The sequence below is a fragment of the Strix uralensis genome, chromosome 9, assembly GCF_047716275.1.
Source record: "Strix uralensis isolate ZFMK-TIS-50842 chromosome 9, bStrUra1, whole genome shotgun sequence".
Taxonomy (NCBI): domain Eukaryota; kingdom Metazoa; phylum Chordata; class Aves; order Strigiformes; family Strigidae; genus Strix; species Strix uralensis.
Genome location: NC_133980.1, coordinates 8,018,845 through 8,040,097, shown reverse-complemented (window position 1 = coordinate 8,040,097; position 21,253 = coordinate 8,018,845). Strand labels below are relative to the sequence as shown.

Here is a 21,253-nt window from a genome sequence, read left to right as displayed (position 1 = left end):
GGGAAAAGCATGACAATAGACTTTTAGAGTCTAAGAGTTTTAAGGATTAGCTGATGCACAAGAGGCAAAGATGTTCAGCAAGGAGACAAAGAGGACGCACACCACTCAGCATGGATGCATTTGCCCGACTACCTAACTTACAAACATTCATTTACAAAAATTAATTTTGTTCTCTGTCAGAAGCCATGTAGAGATTTGGTTAATCACTATCAGAACAGGTGTCAGCGAGTACTTCCTTGACCTTATCAGACAAGCTGCTTTCACTGTGGGGAAACAGCCCCAGCTCTTCGCTTTGATCTATGTTTATTTATGGCCAAAGCACCCTTTGTTTAGAATATGGAGATAAAGCAACTTCTCCTATCCCTAGCAAGCAACTACACCTGCTTTACTGAATGCTGATGAGGGTAACAATTTGGGGTTTTCTCACTATATATCAGCATTTATAGAATCATCTTATATCTCTGCTGAGTTTGACTGTCTGAGAGGACAATGTGCTTGAGATCATAGTTTGTTTGATTTTTTTCCTGTCTACGCACAGTGCCTAAAAGTAATGGAACCTCTGTTCTTTGCTTTGTACATGTCACCGCAGTGTAATCTATGGTTCTTAGTACTAGTATCAAAATATGAGCATCAGTAATATACAGAAATATTCAGCACAAGTACACCTTGTATGAGTGGAAAGCAAGAAATGGCTAGAGGAAAGAAACATACAAATTTCTACTGATTACTCCATTAAAATAATAACAAAATATAAATCACAAAATTATCAATATTATGATTAAGTTATGAGAAGCAAGGGAAGATAAATGAAAAATATCAATAGCTCCTAAACATAGAAAGAAGTCTACCCAGGGTTACCACTGGGAATCACAGAAATTCTTCAGGTACAATAAAACTCAGAGATTTTGTCCTAACCCCAAAATAAGCCCCAGGGTAACCTTTGTGGAACAGGATAACATTTCTCAACTTATTATTTTTCATTCTGCCTAAATTTCTGGATAAGACTGAAATGCCCTGATGAAAGCTGTACTTGTATACTTCCAGCTCAGCTGGAAAGTATGTCATTGTCAAATTTTCAGTTCAATGTCATGAAGTTCAGGTAAGAAGGATAATCATCTAAACTACAGTGTTTACTTACACTGTATTGAACAACCTGCCAATTTCAATAACCCTTACTTTAATTTAGTCAGGATATCCTAATATAATTATCAAAACCTCAAATAATTTGAATTCTTAGTAACTTTGAATAATTTTATTGCTCATTATAGATGAATAATGCATCAATTATGGCCAAATATTGCCCTATGACATTGACTTGAATGAGGCATCTATTTTTTTAAGTACATATACACAGAAAGAGACTACAGCTATGGCAATAAGTGTACAAACCATACAAAAAAAAGATATAGAAAAGATGTATTAGTTCCCCCGTAGTGGACAAACACAAGTAGGTTGCAAGCCACCTCCTGCAATAAAGCAAAAAATCCACCTTTCTTTTTAATTCAAGTTCTAGAAAAGAAAACATAGTATAGATCCAGAGAGCTGTGAATTAGGACAAACACAAGCCTAAAAATGATGCCTAAACTTCCGCAAATTTGTCAAGTACTTTGATTGAGGTTGAGAATATGAGTCCAAATGGGTATACAGGAAGCAATCATTTTTTCATGAAGAATACGTGCTTTACTGTGCACACAAATTCTTCCTTCAGAAGGCTGTAAATTACAGTATTTATGGAATCTTAATGATCTAAACACAGTTGGAGCCTGAAGGTCAAGGCTGCAAACTGCATCCTAAATTTCTGTTTACAGATGAAGCACAGTATTTATTGCTGCACTGCTTGTGCTGCTATAGTTAAAGGGCTGCCAGCATTTCCATTATAAACCACTATTTCAGGGGTATATAACTTGCCCATCAATTTTCCAACTGGGATGAAACATGGCATACAAGGTCCTGGCTGTGAGACTGATTTTTTCATTTGTTTTCTTTACCAAATTACAAAAAGAGAAGCTTCAAGTTATAGAAGCAAAAAAAAGTATATCAGGCTTTTCAAGTACTCCTAGTGTTCCTGTGATACAAATATAGCTTCAGAACACAAAATAGATTCATATAACTGCATCAATTAACAGAAGGACATTCAGTCCCTAAAAAGTGAAAAATAACTCAAATAAAGACATATTGTCAGATACTGTTTTTGAAAAGAAACTGTATGTCAGATTTTTAATGGCAGGAAATGAAATCAGAAATCTATAACTTTCCTCAATTCTGTCTGCATTAAAGGTAAATCTACAGTACAATTACACACCTTGGCACAGTACGAAGAATGTTCTGTTTTCAAATAAGTACCTAAATGACAATACACAAGGTGTTTACTGTTATATAATTTCCACAAACTCTGAAGTGACTTTTTTGTCTACTGTTAAATCTTGTATCAAATGTAATGAAATCAGAGGGGAAAAATTACAAGATTTTCACTTCCACACTATCTACTTTGCCTGTGTGAATACTGTGCTCTGCACCAAAGTACTGCTGAGAGCAGGAAGGTAAAAAATTTAATTCACATTATACCTGCATATCTAGCAATTACATCTTGATGAATAACAAACTTAAGACTGTAAGTACTGCAAGAATTTAAATATTAGAAGAACTCAAAAAACCCTCTTATTGGAATCCTAAGATTTGGCATAATTTATTTTTACAAATAAAGAACTGGGCCAGATTCAACAATGTGCCATTGCAATGCAACACAGACACATTACGTTATATTAAGCAGTTTTATGGTTCCTTTGCAACACCATGCCAGTTCAGACAAGAAAGACAGCAGTTCTAAACCTGGAATATTAGGTTTTATTTAATCACATTTTGGTTTATTTCTTTATATTATAAATCCAGTCACAGCAGGAAGCAAATTAGTCCCTCCCCAAATATCATTATTATATTTTCTTTATTATAGCTGTAGGGATTTTATTCACTGACACAGTTGAGTTCACCACAACTACCTTTTTTTTTTCTTTTGCTTTTGTTAAAAGATGACTGCATTTGTTTTATGCCATTCCTAATGCTTGGAAGAATCTCTTCCTCCTGGTGCTGTAGCTGTCTGCTTTTCTTCCAAAGTCTACCTCTACCATCTGTCTATTTTCTGCCCACTTGAAACAACCATTTGCACAAGCCATTTGACAATTTTTTCCATCAGCTGCAACAAAGTACTGTTTTATTACTTTAGTTAGTTCTGGTTGCAAGTACATTTACATTCCTAAATAACACAGATGTCTCATTCACTTGTGTCCTGGCCCTGTCTGTCTCCTGTGTATGCATGTCAGTTCACTTGCAAGCTCTCATTGCTGAGTATGCCAATCAACCAGTTTCCCCTAAAGTAAAAACCTGGGTAAGGCTTTAGGGACAGTTTTACTTGGGGAAGACTCCTAATGGTTAGTATGGATGAGCCATTGGCTGTGTTCAGCTGCAGAGTCCTTCAAAATAATCCCAGTAGACCTGGTGAAGTCAAACAGCCAACATATGCCCTCACTCTGTAGCCCAGGGCATTCAAAACATATTCTTGGGGTCAAGCTATGAAACACTACATTGATGGGCTGCAATACAGTGCTTCAGACAGTCTGTACTGCAGCACACACATACGCTTTGTTACTTCTTCTGAACAGCCAGAAGGCCAGGCATTATTCAGGGCAGGCTTGACCAATTCTTGCTTTTCAAACTTTTTTTAAGCTACTAATTGCCTTTTTTTTTTTTTTTTTTTGGTAAAGGAATCTATGGTGAGAGATACAGACCTGTATACGTCTTTCTTAGAAAGTGAATGATGGAAAGATTATGACATCTTAAAATCAACCTGGGTGATGCAGCTGAACACATATTGGAGAATAATTCTAACCAGAGACAAGATGTTATGAATGGTGACAAAGGCCCTCTCATTCAATCCACTGTATGGCCTCTGGTTGAAATGCACCCAAGAACACTGCCATATAATTAAATATGTTAAATAATGCTACACAGTAGCTTGTATAATTCTGAATCTTCAATGAACTGTAAAAAGATTTAAATAAAATATAGGTGGAGCTTGTCAAGCAGTAATAGACTCCAAAATATTTTCTTCTGGAAGCTTACTGTGCCATCTAACACAAGTATCTGTTATGCTGCCTGAGTTGCCATCACACTGTACATCTTGTTAGCAGTGATGTCATGACAGAAATGCTACAGGGCTGCATTCTAATGACCTATTGTATTGTAACAAATTAATGTTTTCTGCAGAAAGGATGAGATAGGAAAAACCAGCTTTAATCTTGGATATCCACTGAGACTTTTTTTAAAAGAGTACGACAGTTTCTAAAAACCAAGAAATGCAAGATTACCATTTTAGCTCAAATGAAGAACGTGTTGAACACCATACCTGTAAAGTCCTGGAGGAACTCGATGAACCAGGAAGCTTTTCTCCAAGCTTTGTAGCACATCATTGAGCATCCTGACTCTGATAGGGGCTCGCTCCTTGGGGTCATTAGCTGGGCGCATCTCATCTGATTGGAACAATTCTGCAGTGTCCCTCAGACGTGCTGCCACCGCAAGCAACTGAGGAATGTCTCCTTCATCACCTAGGAACAGTAAGATCAAGACAGTTGCCAGTGATTCAGAGAGAATCACTTATTACTCTTGGTTACAAGTCAAAACTAATAGTCCAATTAAAACCTGAGCCTCTTTTCCCATGTGAGAATTATGTAGTGGATCAAGGAAAGCCATAGATCATTGTGCATAAGCTCTGATCTATTTTTCAAAGACGATCAGTTTGGACTGTGATGTTTTAACATCCAATAAACTATGAGGAACGATTCTGGAATACAGCTTGAAATCTACCATTGGAAAAACAGGCATGTAGGAAGCAGTGGTTATAAATCACCAACTATAACATTTCCTCTGAGACAGAACTTATGTTGATGCTGATGCTACTGCTCTCAACTTTGAAAGCTTGTGCTTGGATTCCATAACGACTGCTGTATAGAAAATCATAATACACGGAGTTTAACTGAAATTTGTTGAACATTTTAGAATCCTAGAGGTTAACAACAGTTGTAGAGGGGATGTGAAATTGTTGTTCTTATTCACTTAAATCATATGCAGTGAGCCAACTAACACTTCAATTGATATCCAAATGTATATTCTAATCCAGTCAATATTTTCAAAACTTTTTAAACTTGGAGTGCTGACTGTTACTTTTTTTTTTGTGATCGTACATAGACTCCAAAACAATAAAAACCCACAGTGCTTTGGAGCGCACCACAATTTCACTATTTCTCTGTTCATAGTCCAGAAAGAAGAATGTGATACGTGAATTGGGGCATTGTGAATGTACAGTCTATTCCCATCTGTAGTACAGGTGAAGAGCATGCCCTCCTTTCCTAGTGGATGCATAGACTGTGTTAATTTTTACAAGCACATGGAGAGAGAAAACTGAGTCTGAACCTGATTTAAAGTCAAAAGTAACACCAGTCAACAAAAACATTTCCAGGATGCAGAAATTATCTTTAAGGCTGAGATTCACTTTACCTATTAAGGCAAGAAAATAACTATCCTTAGATCTTTCAAATGATGATTTAATCAAAACAAGCCATTAAACCTTAGAAGCATCTCACCTTTAGTTGAATGTACAAACCTCAGTGAGTTCAGTATCTTAGTGACTGAGATGATTAATCCAACGAAGTGGTTCAAGACACAAGCTAAATGAATACTAAAGCTCCTTGTCTAACAGATATATGGAGAGGTCAGAAATAGTAAATGGAGAACAACAACCCATTTCTCAAACTATTTATGGAGTCTGAAAGGTGAGCATATAACAGGAATGGAAAACCAAATAGGTACAACTAAGAAATTCAAGGAAACACTTGAATATGACATTCTCCCCCTCGTATGGAAAAAGAGATTTGCTATTGGATACATTTCAGCAAAGCGAAAGGAGTTCATAGATCCCCATGCACTCCTGTCATTCATCTGACTAACACATTCCAATCTAGCAAAACATGAAATGATCCAAAATACATGGAGAGACAGATGCCAGTGTCAGATTTCCTGAGCTATCAAGATGAATTTCAACAGAAGGCCCTGTGGGAACAGGAGTGAGAGAAGATGGCTAATGTCTGTCTGGGTTTGGGACAAGGTTGTTTTGTCAATGGCTCTGGACCAATTCACCTTTTCCTAATTAGAATGGATAACAGGCACTGTAGTACCTTGATGTACAGGATCAGTACCTTTCTGATTGAGTCTGGAGTCATTTAAAGTCTGATTAAGTTAGGTTGATGCCTCAGAAAAATATTCTCCAAGCATATAAACTTGGTACATTTGGGATATTTTGCAAAATATCAGTATCCTCAATTTTCAAATCTCAGGCAAACTCTGTGCAGCTGAAGAACTTGCAATTTCCATGCATATAATCCAGGCACTCTGCACACTTTATCCTGGGACTTGTGTCAGTACGGAAAGGTTTAAATTCACCCTTTAAATTCTTTGGTTTGGTTTCTGCAAAGTACTTCATATTCAAGTGTTAAGTGAGAAAAGTACGTTACTTAACATACAACATTTATAACTTTATTCTGAATATTACATAAAGAATTGTAAACGCCAGCTATGCCTTTTCAATAGGGAAGGTGAGATAAAGGGAAAATACATCATTCTATATTTGGAAACGAAGACAACCAGACCACCCTTTTAAACATAAAAATCCTGTAAATGCTCTCACTCCTTCTCCACAGCATGCATTTTGCCCCTAAACCAACCACATTTTACCTTACATTCATGAGTAAAAAGCACTATTTACATCACACTCTAAACCAGCACTCATTATAAAACAAACACCCAGGCCCTTTTTTCATACTTCAGTACAAAATGTGCAAGTGTCTATGGTTAGTGTTACCACAGAGAACTAAGGACGTGGCTTTAAGGGCATCAGTAGTTTTTACCACAACACACTGAACTTCACTGCCAAGGGAAACTGTGATTTATGCTCTTCTCAAGTTGAGAAGCTGGGAGTGGAAGGGCAAATGATTCTTAAAGAAAAGGATGCATTAACTAATACTGTTTTAAACATCTTGTGATGCTTCTACAGAGAAAGTAAAAACTGCAACTGCTACTTCACTCAAGAGAAAACAATGCCACATTACTATATTTTGTATTCTTTGTCCTTTTGTCTCTAGTATGAATCATGTTGAATCATCTAAGCTAGTTGTTTAGTTGTTAAATAAATAAAATTGCAAGTACAAGAAAGTGACTCAAGAGTATGTATACTCTTGATCAGAGAATTACACTGTTGAATGTCATTACACTTGCTAAATGTAACTGGATTTTATTCAGAAACAGGTCACACCAAATAGATATTTATTTTACAGACATTGAATACAATAGCCTTTCCCTGTGTAACTGATTGCTCTTATGAAAAGTACTGCTAGAGATTTAATGTTTTCAAACTGTGTTTGTACCCTCTGGTATGAACACGCTTGCCTACAAGTACCTACAGGAGAATGGGCACAGACAAATCAGCAGTTTAAGGCATGACTCTTGCTCACCATGCATGTGAACATGTGTCTGCGTGTAAGAGAGAGCGGAAATTGCTTCAGGTTTTGATTAGCTTGCAAATTCAGGATCAGCTATGGTGTGTTGCTGTATTCACTAGGAAGATTTTTCATGCTGTGCAAAACCCAATGATCAGACCTGGCAGTGAAAAATCTGAATGGGAAAGCTTTGTAGAAAGTACCCTAAAGGGGGCAGAAACACAAATCCAGGGACATCCTTATTGCAAAGAAGATGTTGCCATCAGCTTCAATTTTGCTACCATGAACTGCTACTGCCCAAGCAAATTAATCTGGTGTTGCTACAAGACATCTCTTTTCAAACAGGCTATCATTAAAACGGCATATTGTGACATATTATTATGCATGTCAATACAGAGGAAGCTCGGAGACAAGAAGGCTCTGGGGAGACTTTATTGTAGACTTTCAATACTTAAAGGGGACTTACAAGAAAGATGGGGACAAACTTTTTAGTAGGGCCTGTTGCAATAGGAGAAGGGGTAATAGTTTGAAACTAAAAGAGGGTAGATTTAGACTGGCTATAAGGAAGAAATTTTTTACAATGAGGATAGTTAAACACTGGAACAGGTTGCCCAGAGAGGTGGTAGATACTCCATCCCTGGAAGTGTTCAAGGCCAGGTTGGATGGAGCTCTGAGCAACCTGATCTAGCGGAAGATGTCCCTGCTCACTGCAGGGGTGGGTTGGACTAGATGACCTTTAAAGGTCCCTTCCAACCCAAATGTTTCTATGATTCTATGAAGTTATCAATGACTTTGTACAGAGCTGCTGAAATATATATGGGCTACTGATACAGAATAGATGCTCATCCTTTCCCTCCACTACCAAATGCTTTGTCCATGGCAAATGCATTTTTCCATGATTTTTTTTTAAAGGCTGATGAAAGGTTTTCCATTACTAATATATAATATCCTTGAAAGGATACTGAAGACAAGATGTCGGTGTCTCATGGCAAAGAAGGTATTTCTGTCATATATACAGATAACTAACTGTTGCATTTTTCACTTCTGTAGCAGTCAAGAATAACGGGAATCTTTCTGAACATTACAGATGGAGAAAGTAACTCTGAAAAGCACCCTAAATGATCAGGGAAATACAGTCAAGCAGGTAGAATGATGCCAAGCTGAAGACTAGCAGATAGCTGTAGGCAATGAGTATGCAGCCATCAAGTAAATGACAGAGATATGTTTCTGTATTGATTTTTCTAAGGACTGAGAGTTTAGACTGATGTTTTGAAAATGTATGGGTTGAGCCAGGGCTGTGGAAAGTCAGGCAGACTTTCCTGGAAATGGCTTATCATAAACCAGATTATTTTTAAACTTCTGCTAGCACTGCCTATACTGTTATCACCCTGAGTACTTCAGCTTCTGTAACATCTGTAAAACATCCTTTCTGGGGAGAAGAAAGGGCCTAACTGATAGGAAGCAACACACAACTGACACCAGATCAGCCAAAGAGGTTTAAATCACAGCACTTCCCCTCCCTATACAGGCAAAACCAGAAAATCTCACCTGCACTTGATTTGTCTTCATAGGCCTCTCTCAGTCAGTACCTATTAGAGATGGCTTACAGCTTATCTGATTTGCTTACCAGCTTCACCAGCCTGTGATGACAGCCAGAACTAGGGAATCTTAGCACGCACATTTAGTGCTACTCAGTCACAGTCTAAGGCTGGGGCAACAGATACCAATTTTTAAAAGGTCTGCATGATTCTAGGTGGGCCCAGTGACTTGCAATAATGAAATGATAGCAGCTTCTACAGACAGCAGCACCTGAGAGACATGGCTACCATCAAACCCGGTTGCCTTTATTTTTGTAGACCATGTGATTGAACTTGTTATTTCTCAGTCAGTCAGGTACAAAGGTATAGAAAGGCTTTTAATCCTAATGAGACACCTTAACACCTCCATCATCAATCCCTGAAGCTTGTTGTAATATCTACTAAATTTTAAAGAGACTCAAACCCAGTGCAAGATAGGCTCCAAGGAGCAAGTCCAGACTGGACAGTGCTAAAAGCAATCAGCAGATAATATGAATATGTTTGGAACAAAAATGCTTATATACATAAAAATATTATATACAAATGTTTTTACATTTGTACTTGCATATACATACAAAAATACTTCTATAGAAGTGCTTAAAAGAACCATTTGTATCATTCACACATCACATTTGACATCTTGTCTGCCCCCTACCTCAAAAGATAAATTGGGTTTTCATAGCATGCAAGGCCTGGAAAGATATTCTTGTATTTGATTCCAGTTGCAGTGGGTCTCGATTTTAAATATGTGACAGGCACAAACACCAAACAACTGCAATGTGTAGCTAATGAGAATATTTTAAACTGTCACCTATTCATGAATTTCTGTAAAATATCACATCTGTGATCAAACAGATAACAGCCTGAATAGCCCCAGGGACCTGGATTTCAGTCTTGGAACCCATCTCACCTCATTTATGACCACGAGGTTTCCTGTTAAACATCAGACCCTCAGCAGATGCACAAAAAGAAATGTCTCTCCAGTTATAACCCTTCCTTTGAGGTAAACCCAAAAGCAGTATCTTGTTTCCAAGAGTTCCGGTGTGTGCAAGCAGAGAGAACACATGTCACTTAACAGCCATTTCCCCATCTTTCTGAGGAACAGGCCTCGAGCCAGATGTAAACATGTTGTGGATGACATTTCCCTATAACCTGCCATCCAGCCTATCCTGAAATAGTTTATAAAGTGCTGAGTAGCATCCTATTGAATTTAACAGAGCTAACAGTACAGATACACACCACATTACAGAATTAAATCCTTTGGAAACATAAATAAATGCAGTATTAACAAATATTAAGACACAGACATCCTTTTGTGAGGACATCCAGGAGACTGCAAAACTGTGACTTGAGTATTTAGACATACGATTTAATTTTAAGAAGGTGAGAAGGTCCAATAGGCAATAAAATGCATGTTTAAATGACTGTCTGAACCAGAGACCAGAGGCATAAAATTAAGCCTAATGAACAAATCTTCTAGAATGTCGTGAGGATTTCCCTTCACCTTTTCTACATTTACAGTTTGCATCGAGTTGGAGAAGGAAATAGTTTACTAAGAGAATGCACCTTTGAACAGGAAATTTAAGACAACATAAAATCTTTTGAAGAATGAAGAAATTTGTGAGACAGGTTAAAAAGCACAACCTCTCATTTAAGTAAACAGAAAAAGACCATTGCCTTATTGGTTTCCAAAATAAAAATAAACTGACACAAGTCAGAGATAGACGAGACATGAAAGTAATGAAAAAAGTCTTTAAACAAAACTCTAAAGTGAAAGCTAGGAGAAAATTTATCCTGCTGGCCCTACCGCCTAGAAAATAATTTCTCCTCCCCTGAAGTGGTGGAGATAAATGATCTAACTGAAGTTAGAGGAAAAAAGTCAGTTTAAATCAAAATTTCCTGTTATTCAAAATAAAAAAAAAAAAAAAGGAAGAACAACAGCAGACATCTCATGTTCAGTTGAAGCAGTACCAGCTGAGCCACAGGTTTTATTTGATGATTATTCCTTGCTGTGTTTAGGCTGAACTAAACCAAAGTTTATATGGCACAACACAGCTAAAATTAGTTGCCTTTTTGGATACTCACTGATTCCAGACCAATGCTAGCCTACTCACTCCTAGGTCTTGACAATGATGGATGGCAAAGATTAAAGAAAAGGTATCATACTTCTATGAATGTGTATTGCAGAAAAGTGATACTTTATACTGTAGGGAGCGAATGAAATGTAGGGGCAACACCTCAAGATTGCAAAAAATATTTGAGATGTCACATTCTAGTAAACTATATGTAAAATTTTGGTGTGATTTTATAGAATTTCCATCTTTATTTAACAGATCAACTTGAGAGTTCCATAAATGTATACAAACATTATTTTTGAAAGGCCTTAGCACACTACAGGTAACCTGTACCAGAGACATAACTGGAGAAGAGAAAATAACAACATGGTTTCACCTATCTCAATTTCTTTTCACTGTGAGGTCCTAACAAGGGCATGTTTTGGACTAGTCTTCCAAATTTCATGGGGGTTTTTGTCAGGGATGTACCTTTTAGCATTCCTTTTAAGTTCACTAAATTCTGACCAGAATACCAGCTTCTAAAACATCTCCGTTTGTACAAAATTATGTTAGAATTTGGCAGCTAAAATACCAAAAGATTTAATCTCCAAGGACTAAACCTCTTATGTGCTCTCCACATCCAGTCTACTTTCAACTAGTAACTTAGAAAATGAAGGAGATCTGGATCTCATTTGAATATACTAAGATACGAGAAAACCGTATGGGAAAAGAAACAGAATGGGAGGACGAAGACAGATGATACTGAAGGAGAAATCTTATACAGATGAGTGACATTGGATAGTGTTAGAACCTAGACTTTCTCTCCCTCCTTAGCCCTCATGATTTGAGCTAAGACAGATATTCTTTTCATAATTGATAAGAAGATTGTTTATTGTTATTTTGTAGTCTAGATAGTAGCAGAGAACATCTTGGTAACATACAATGGGTTTAGTTCCTATCAACATTTTTCTACCAACTGTAGAGAAAAAAAAAATACCACAACCAAAACAGTCCCTAGAAGCAAAAGGAATGCACAACTGCACCCTTTAACTGTGTTATCTTTAGCACCTCGAGCCAAGGGCTGTTGGCTTAATTGAGTTCTCTTGCCTACACAAGACAAAAAGACTGCATCATGCTTGTTCTTTTATCAAGCTCTAAAAGGCCACAAGACAATAGAAAGAGCCAGTAATGAGAAAACAACACAGGAATATTAGTAACGGCTCCACAATCTTGATGGAGCTGTCTCCTATGAAGGCATTCACCCTACACCTAGCAAATAGTGCCAAATCCAGAGTCTATGAGAATTATATCTGCATCATTTCCAACTTACCAGTCACTTATTTACTTTCTGACTAGGAACTTTTTTGTCCCTCTCCCTAATCACAACCCATTTTCCCAAACACACCAAGATCAGTTTCAAATACAGAGCTTTCAGGGTCTCTGTGCTTAATTAACTCAAACAATACATACTGGTAAATTATCATGCTTTGTCATGCCTGAAAAAGGAGGAAAGGTAGCATGCTCTGCCAACAAGGTGAGTTAGTGGAATAACCAAACAAGGAAGATGATTGTGAAAAGTAAGGAGCCGAATGGTAACAGGATTAGAAGCCCTCTCTTTCTTGTACTGAACAAAGCCTTGAAGTGAATTAAAATCAAGTTCAGTCATAGAGATTGTTATCTTTGACTGTAATTATGAGATTTTTAAAACTAATTATTGCTTAACTGACATAGTAACATCAGAAGAAATATAAACATTTTATGGCTTTATTTAGCAAGAAAAACTCTGTTTTAGTTAGCATTATATAATGACACTGTTTAATAGTAAAATCACTGACTATCATTTAAGTGGAAATTGAAAATCTGTGTCAGGGAGTAGATGATCCTTTTATTTTTCTCTGTATTAATGGAGAACAATATTCCTCTAACAAAAATTACCTTTAAGACTGTTCTGAACTTCTAACGCGATGTCGAGGGCATTAAACGGCAAAACTGGTTCATTGGCAATTTGCAAAGTCACTTGTCCTGTTAGCTGAAAAATACAAAAAAACCCAAAAAACAGTCAAATAATTTCTAGCAGATTTAATAGCCAGTACTTCTTTTGGAATAGCACATACTTTCATAACTTTGGATTTTCATGGAAAAATTAATAAAACTCCATAAACACATCTTTGTGAAAAGGAATATGACCTAGACCATTGCCTTTAATACAACATCAAAAAATGTTAAGAGATAACAATTTATGACTACACACAAGGATTCTGTGATGTACTTTTTCTGTGGACCCAGGATACTGCGGGAGTCTCTGAAGGGCCTTAGTTTTACTTTGTTTTCAAATAAAACATCTCAACATTCTAAAAATAGGAATAAGGTTTATTCTTTTACTTAGTCCTCTGGTTTTAGCTATCGGATTTTGAGAGTTTACCCAAGGAAAAAGAAAAAAACCCCAAACCTCAGACACTAATGAGTTTCAGATCAAGCTCATGGCTAAATGCAAGCAGACCTGAAAACCTATTGCTTTTGAAGAGGTGACAACTTGATGCACACAAACGTACAACCTCCAAACTGGATAGAGTGCTACACCCTCTCGGTAACTTACAGAAAGAAATTCCCAAATGCGTGAAAGGGAACTCTCAGTCCACTCCAGACTAGGCATTAGCACCTGTCACGAAACTCAATGGCACGAATGCTTCTTTTCAACAGTTCCAGAGATGAGGCCAGGGACTGACTGGCCTGAGTGCTTTTTTTTTTTTTTTTCATTTACAGAAGATAGGCTCTCCAGCTCAAGGCTTAGACATGCTACAGGGGCTGTGTATAGAAATATGTCTTTCTGCTGAACTATACCTAGCCTGTGATTAAACAGAGGATTTCAGTCTCTAGGCTGCCAAGTCCATCACTGTTCGTGGGAGCTATAAACCCACACTGACAAAAACATGCAAGAAACTTTCATTCATCTTCTTCATATCTTGATATTGCAAAAACGGAAAAAATACCTGTAGGGCTATGCTCTAAAATGGAATGATGGCTGCTGGTGATGGTGATCATGTTGATGAAAATGTGGACTGAATAGAATCATATTGTAGAATACTTCCCAAGGTGTTGGGAGGGGGGGGGGGGGGGGGGTGGGTTAGAATAACATCTATCCTTCAAAAGCAATATGATAGTTTCTGTGCTGAAAGTACCATTTTAATTCTACAATACAAAGTAGTAGGAAAAGACAACAATCATAGGTAATATTAAAAACAGCAGTACAGCAATTGAAAAAGAAAACCGTCTCCCAGGAAAGTGGATGAAAACAGAGTAATATCAGAAATATAAGTTTCCTGGAGAAACATTAATAGAACCCCAACAACATTTCTAGGAAAGCATTAAAGAAATGACCCAGCCACAGACTGATTTGGGTACAGAGACCAAGGGAACATGCTGCATATCAGGCTGCAACCCACATCTGAGCAGAGACATACTGTGAAGCTATTGAGATTTACCTCTAGAGAATACAATAGTGCAGAAGGCATAAAGAAAAAAAAAACCCTCCCATATATACAGTGAGAAAAAAATATGGAGGAATAATGATTTGTCAGGCTGTTATCAAGAAAACTAAAGGACTAAGAGTGAACTTGAAGAAAGATGAAAAATACTGTGTTTGCACATCTGTGTTAAAATATTACACAGTAACCTCTCATGAAACTTTTCTCCAAACTTCCCAACTGCACAGGCCATTAATGCTTTTAAGGCCATTTCTATCTGTGATTATACACAAAAGTCTCTGAGTTGAGAAGCATTAGAAACATTGGTTTTAGGAATATCAGAGAGGTATTGCAGAAATGCAAAAAATGAAATTGTTAGGGCAAACAGAAATCTGTATAAAACTGTATCCAAACCAGGTTCACGTAGTCCAGCCATAAGCAACTGTAAAAAATCTGGTTCTAAATGTCCAGATGCCACAAAAAAATCCTTCCTTGTCCTGCACGGAACTCTTTCAAGATATAGCTGCCCAAAACATTAACAACCTGTAAATTGCTATGGAAAAGCACTGCAGCAATGACACATCCTATTAAAGAGGAGGCATTCTATATGGAGCCCAAACCCACTGAATCCTACATAATAGTACTCCATCACACAAAACATTTGAATTATTCCCTGACACCCCATTTCTGCAAAAACCTTCACTAAATGGTAATGCAAAATACATATTCATAGGTATGTTTTAGGGAGGGACATGAACAGTTCTACAGTGCTAGTGATACTTTTCAATCTGTTACTGCAATGTTGATGAACACAAAAGTATGGAAAAAATGTTTCTTTTCTGAGACATGAAAGTGGCGTTAAAGAGGAGAATACCCTAGTAAGCAGCTTTCTTTTTCATCATTATTGCCTACAGAACCTGGCTTAATTTTTATAAGTTCTTGTTTTATTTCTATTTCTTCCAAGCAATTTTATTTTGCTTTTGACTACGTAAGTCCAAAGTTGTTTTCTCTTTCCTATTCAAATAAAGTTATACCATCAAAATCTTATGACTGACTGAAGCATTTTAGAAACTTTATAGTATCTCTGCATGTAATACTGCAGACATTTGTGTGTTAGTAAACAGGTAACAGCGGTGTTTATTAAATCACATACTTCACAGGCTAATCTGGAAGAAATCAATCACATAAAGGAAAGCTCAGAGCATTGATTTGAACAGAGTAAGTAATAAAGCTGCAGAAGCATATATCAAACCCACATAATGCAGCAAGACAGAAAAGGCTACTGATTTCTTATTTATAGTCTTATTTTTGGATATACCATTCCCCTGAGCACAACGTTGAATATACATGGAAAATAAAGACAAGCTTCTGCCCCCTTTTCCCTGTTGAAAAATGGTTCAGACTGACTATTGAATTATTAAATGCAAGAGTAACTTAGCAAAGAGTAAAGACAACAATTTTCTCATAAAGTGAAATGCTAAAGCAGCATAATTAATTCTATTCCCATACTGAACTGGTTATAACACTAATGACAACTTCTCAAATAACATTTATACATAATAATACATACACAATACACACAATAATTGATGTAACATTTGCACAATTATCAAGTCTAAAGAAAAAAATTATAGTTCAAATGCTAATTGATTCTGAAATGCTTTTCTTATACAATTTAAAATTAAAAAATATTGAATAATGTTTCCACTGCACTTAGCTTTGGGAAAAGTATTCTTCAGTAAACACGTATTTAATGAACTTCCAATTACTTTAGAGATAAATATTAATATAAAAAATAATTGTAGAGTTATACTGTATGTTGCAAAATAAATAGGAATATTCAAAATAAGTTTATACCAAGGGAACATTTTTTTCAAGGTCTTTTACCTCATAGTGTAAACAACTTTGCAGAAAGAAATAACTACTGTGCCTGCCTTTATCTCTCTGACACCATGCAGATCCCAAAAGCTGAAAAAAACCCAAAACCAACTTCCAAAAATGCTGGTGTTAAAGATGATTCAGTATCACATGACACTTCCTAAATGAATCCGTAGGTTCTTCTCTCTTCCAAACTGTTATCACCATCTCATTTAGGAACTATGTTTTCTTCCAATTCTACTCAACTTATGAATGTAATTTCACTATAAGAGTCAGCTCTCAGGGACATCAGGCGGATCTGCACCACCCTCCAAAAGACTGTGACAATAAAATAATATTTAAATTAAAGACACATAATATGTTCATCTATGTAATTTATAAATATCCTTTAACTTTTTAGCTGTTTTACAATGTAAATAAAGAAACTAACTAAAATGGAGTTGGGGGGGTTCATCACAAGACATTTTTTTTGGTGAGTTAAACTCAGTTTTCAGGGCAACTTGGTTCTTCAAATATCCAAGCTGCCTAGTAACAACTCAAAGCACGTCTATTGGCATGCAAAATTTAAAAATACTGAATACTTAAAACCCAGGATAGAAAAATGTGAAAGGCTCCACTCAGCCTTTTTTTACACAGATTCAGTTTTGCTTTTGGGGCATGCCGTTATTGATCATGTCTTGCAGGGACACATCTTAAATGTTATCTGGTTTTACAGACAGCGCAGGCATGGCAACCCATCTCCCATTCTGTCATATGATGAGAAACTTGTAAGATGAATAGAGTGAAAACATATTTAGTGGATATGTAGGCATGAAAATATTATGCACGATAGAGATCAATCTGCTAGAATAAACATCAGCACGTAGTGTGCAGGCAGTTTCTTTAACATAGAAGTTCACATGACAGTCTTGGTTTGTTGTGGTTTTTTGTTTTTATTTTGGTCTAGTGAAATTCAGAACTGTGTGCTACATCTAGCCTGCGCACTCTGTAAACCTCAGTGGGTGTAGGTGTTGAGCATTTAGGACATTTTTAGTTACATTAAGAGTGCTAAAATTAAACAGATATCTCAGATCTCTTCATATGCCACATTATGAACAAAGTAAGTTAAAAAAATCAGGTGAACTGCCATGTTTATCCTTTTGTGAGCACTGCTCTTCAGTAGTGCTGTACTCCAATTTTACCTGATGGAATGAGTTAGACACAGCTACTTGAAACCCGAATTGTGCAGTGGCAAGTCCTTTATACTTCAAGCCATATACCTCTGCAACGCACTTTCTTCCTTCCTGCATTCTACAGTTTTCAGGTTTTTACTATATAATTTTATTCTATGAATATTAACAACACTTCACCCTACTGATATCTGTGCACTTTTAGGGAAAACTAGCATACCACAGCAACTAATTTACCAAAAACATGACAACTCATATTAGAAAGCAGATAACGTAACAAGGTAGTGTAGTAGACCCATGAATTCCCAACTACAGACTCTCTATGTAAGAATCCCTACTACAGACTCAAACAATCCTTGCACTTAATCAGTGTGTGACACTGAGCAACTCGTTTGAACTCTGAGCCTCAACTTCCTTTGACATCAGGCATCATTTTTTTCAAGTCATGTTTGGTCTCACACCTTGCTCTTCTCCCTTCACACATTATCCATGGGGTTCATGGATGAAGAAACAGCATGGAAAGATACTGTGCTCTTTAGGGTGATCAATAACAGTGTGTGGAAAATAACACTTTTTTGGTCTTTTTTCTTGTAAAGGTTTAACTTTTGTGGCTGGTTGTTGCACTGTCTCCTCTCAGGTGTTCGTCTCTTTGCACCAAGGGCTCTCTCCTTCCACACGGACTGACTAGCAGAGTGACCTGCTGAGATCATCTGACATTAACCCAAACATAAACAACTGTTTCAGTGTCCATCCCCATGTAAACAAGGAGTACATATCTGCATATATTTAAGATCCCTCTCAGAAACACAACATTAGTGATCTCAAATATTAAAATAATCAGCCTTTCCTGACCTCTCCACACTGGAAAATTAAAGAAATATTTTTGATAATATAGGCAAATTTCCTGAATTGGTTTCTGCTGGTCCCCCCCTCTAACTTCCTCCATGTTATCAGATTTTTTAAAATAAGCATGAGAAATTGAGTCTGTTTAAATGAAGTATGTGATTCCATGGCAATAACATAATTTCAGCACCTAGTATACCGGATGGCAGTAATCGTGAGACTCATGATAAATTAATGAGCATTTTTAATACTGGGATCTCAATTTGCTGTAGAAAAAAGTCCTGCATAATTGGTCTACACTGTTGTTTTTCTTATATTCATCACCCCCCAAAAAAGTTAACTGACTCAAGAAAAGTCAGAGGCAGGAGCATGAGAAAACAACCAGTTCTTTGATCCTCTACTTTTCTGAAGGACAGCATTCCCTTGATTAGACAAAGAAATGGCAATCTGGTCACAAACATGTTTGCTTTGCACTAAAGCTGTCAACCTTTGAAAATTCAGAACTTCTCAAACATTCCATAGTACCATTTATGTTTTTGTTCTTACTGAAATATCCCTTGGCAACAGGGCACGTATATACACTACAGGTCAAATGATATTCTGGGGTATGTGACGTTCAGTTCAACATACAGTATTTTTAGGGCAGTAGAGGGCTCCCTGAGAAAAGAGTACGATGATTCTATGGCTATGGTAGGTGAAGCAGAGCATAGTAATTCATAACAGATAGCTGTTTCTGACCAAGGAAAGTATGAATTGTATCTGAGGTCTTACAAATGTTAAAAACTTTATTTCAACACTCCCCTTCATCATTTAATATTGTTTTATTTACTCTCAGTATAGGAAATACTGTATAGGAAGCAAAAGTGATAGTGAAAAAACCATGGATTCTCCTTCTTTGCACGTCTCCTATGCACAGCAAACAACACTTAACTGTATTACAGGGGCACACATCATTAGGCATCGCCAAAGTCACATATAAAGATATGCCAGTATTATCATAGCCTAGGCTGTTTATTCTGGAGTACAGAAGATCTCTATTTACATCATCATAGGCTACATTTTCTACATGGCTCATGATGAGATTCTGAGGCACTGAGAAATTAAGGTCAGAAGTATTCTCTTAAGTGATTAATTTGCTTAAAATCTAATTTGTTGGCCAACTTAGCAATATATAGTACTTAAAGCAGTGAGAGTACATTTCCTATAGATTTCAGTCACAGCTGTGAGGGATCATTCATCCCACTTCTTTCAACCACTTGTACAAAAAAGAAACTCATACTTGTTTCTGCTTTGTTTTCTATGCACGTGTAGAAATTCCTATGTTTTAAATTATATAAAGTATATGGAAATATATTGCGTATATTTAAGTGCATTTATGTGAATCTTCTCTGTGTATATTAAAAGATATATTTTAAACTGTATTCTAGTGAGCAATTATACCCCATGCTCTGGGTTATAACTCCATAAGATTATACAGAGAGCTTGTTTCCACTCACTTCTACCTTCTACCCAGGTCACCAATGAAAGGGATGTGAGGACATTGTCACGCTGTACCTCACACAGTGGTGGAGAGCAATCCTCCTCTCTTCACCCATCACAGAGCAGGCAGAGGTGTCTTGTGAGACATCACTGTGCTCTGGAGCTCACTGTCATGGGATGTGCCAGACACCAAAAGCACAAAGAGGTTTCAGATGGGATGTGGTGGGTTGACCCCGGCTGGACCCCAGGGTCCCATCAAAGCCGCTCTATCACTCCCCTCCTCAACTGGACAGGGGAGAGAAAATGTAACAACAGGCTCGTGGGTTGAGATAAGGACAGGGAGAGATCACTCAGCAATTACTGTCACGGGCAAACCAGACTCAACTTGGGGAAATTAGTTTAATTTATTACCAATCAAACCAGCGTAGGATAATGAGAAATAAAACCAAATCTTAAAAACACCTTCCCCCCCACCTTTCCCTTCTTCCCAGGCTTAACTTCACTCCCAATTTCTCTACCTCCTCCTCACCGGTGGCGCAGGGGGACGGGGAATGGAGGTTGTGGTCAGTTCATTACCCAATGTCTCTGCTGTTCCCTCCTCCTCAGGGGAGGACTCCTCACACTCTTCCCCTGCTCCCGTGTAGGGTCCCTCCCACGGCAGACAGTCCTCCATGAACTTCTCCAATGTGACTCCTTCCCACAAGCTGCAGCTCTTCACGATCTGCTCCAGCGTGGGCTCCTCTTTCCACGGGGCCACAGGTCCTGCCAGGAGCGTGCTCCAGCGTGGGCTTCCCATGGCATCACAGACTCCTTCAGGCACATCCCCCTGCTCTGGTATGGGGTCCTCCCAGGGCTGCAGGTGGATCTCTGCTCCCCCGTGGGCCTCCCTGGGTGCAGGGCACAGCTGCCTCACCATGGGCTGCACCGCGGGCTGCAGGGGAATCTCTGCTCCAGGCCTGGAGCACCTCCTCACCCTCCTTCTTCACTGATATTGGTGTCTGCACAGTTGTTTCTCTCACATATTCTCATTCCTCTCTCCAGCTGCAGTTGCCCTTGCAGAGTTTTTTTCCCCTCTTCTTAGATATGTTAACCCAGAGGCACTACCACTGTCACTGACGGGCTCAGCCTTGGCCAGTGGTGGGTCCACCTTGGAGCCAGCTGGCATTGGCTCCATCGGACACGGGGAAGCTTCTTGTGGCTTCTCACAGAAGCCACCCCTGTAGCTCCCCTGCTACCAAAACTTTGCCA

General features: G+C 37.8%; 1 protein-coding gene across 1 annotated transcript in view; it reads right to left on the bottom strand.

Moving 5' to 3' along the window:
* Nucleotides 1-21,253, bottom strand: part of NAALADL2 (N-acetylated alpha-linked acidic dipeptidase like 2) — a 489,848-nt gene that overhangs the window by 13,727 nt on the left and 454,868 nt on the right. Inside the window, exons 13-14 of the mRNA XM_074878173.1 lie at nt 13,108-13,201; nt 4,400-4,598 (exon numbers count right to left, since the gene is read on the bottom strand). Of these exons, the coding sequence (XP_074734274.1) occupies nt 4,400-4,598; nt 13,108-13,201 (293 nt within the window). The remainder of the gene's footprint in view (nt 1-4,399; nt 4,599-13,107; nt 13,202-21,253) is intronic.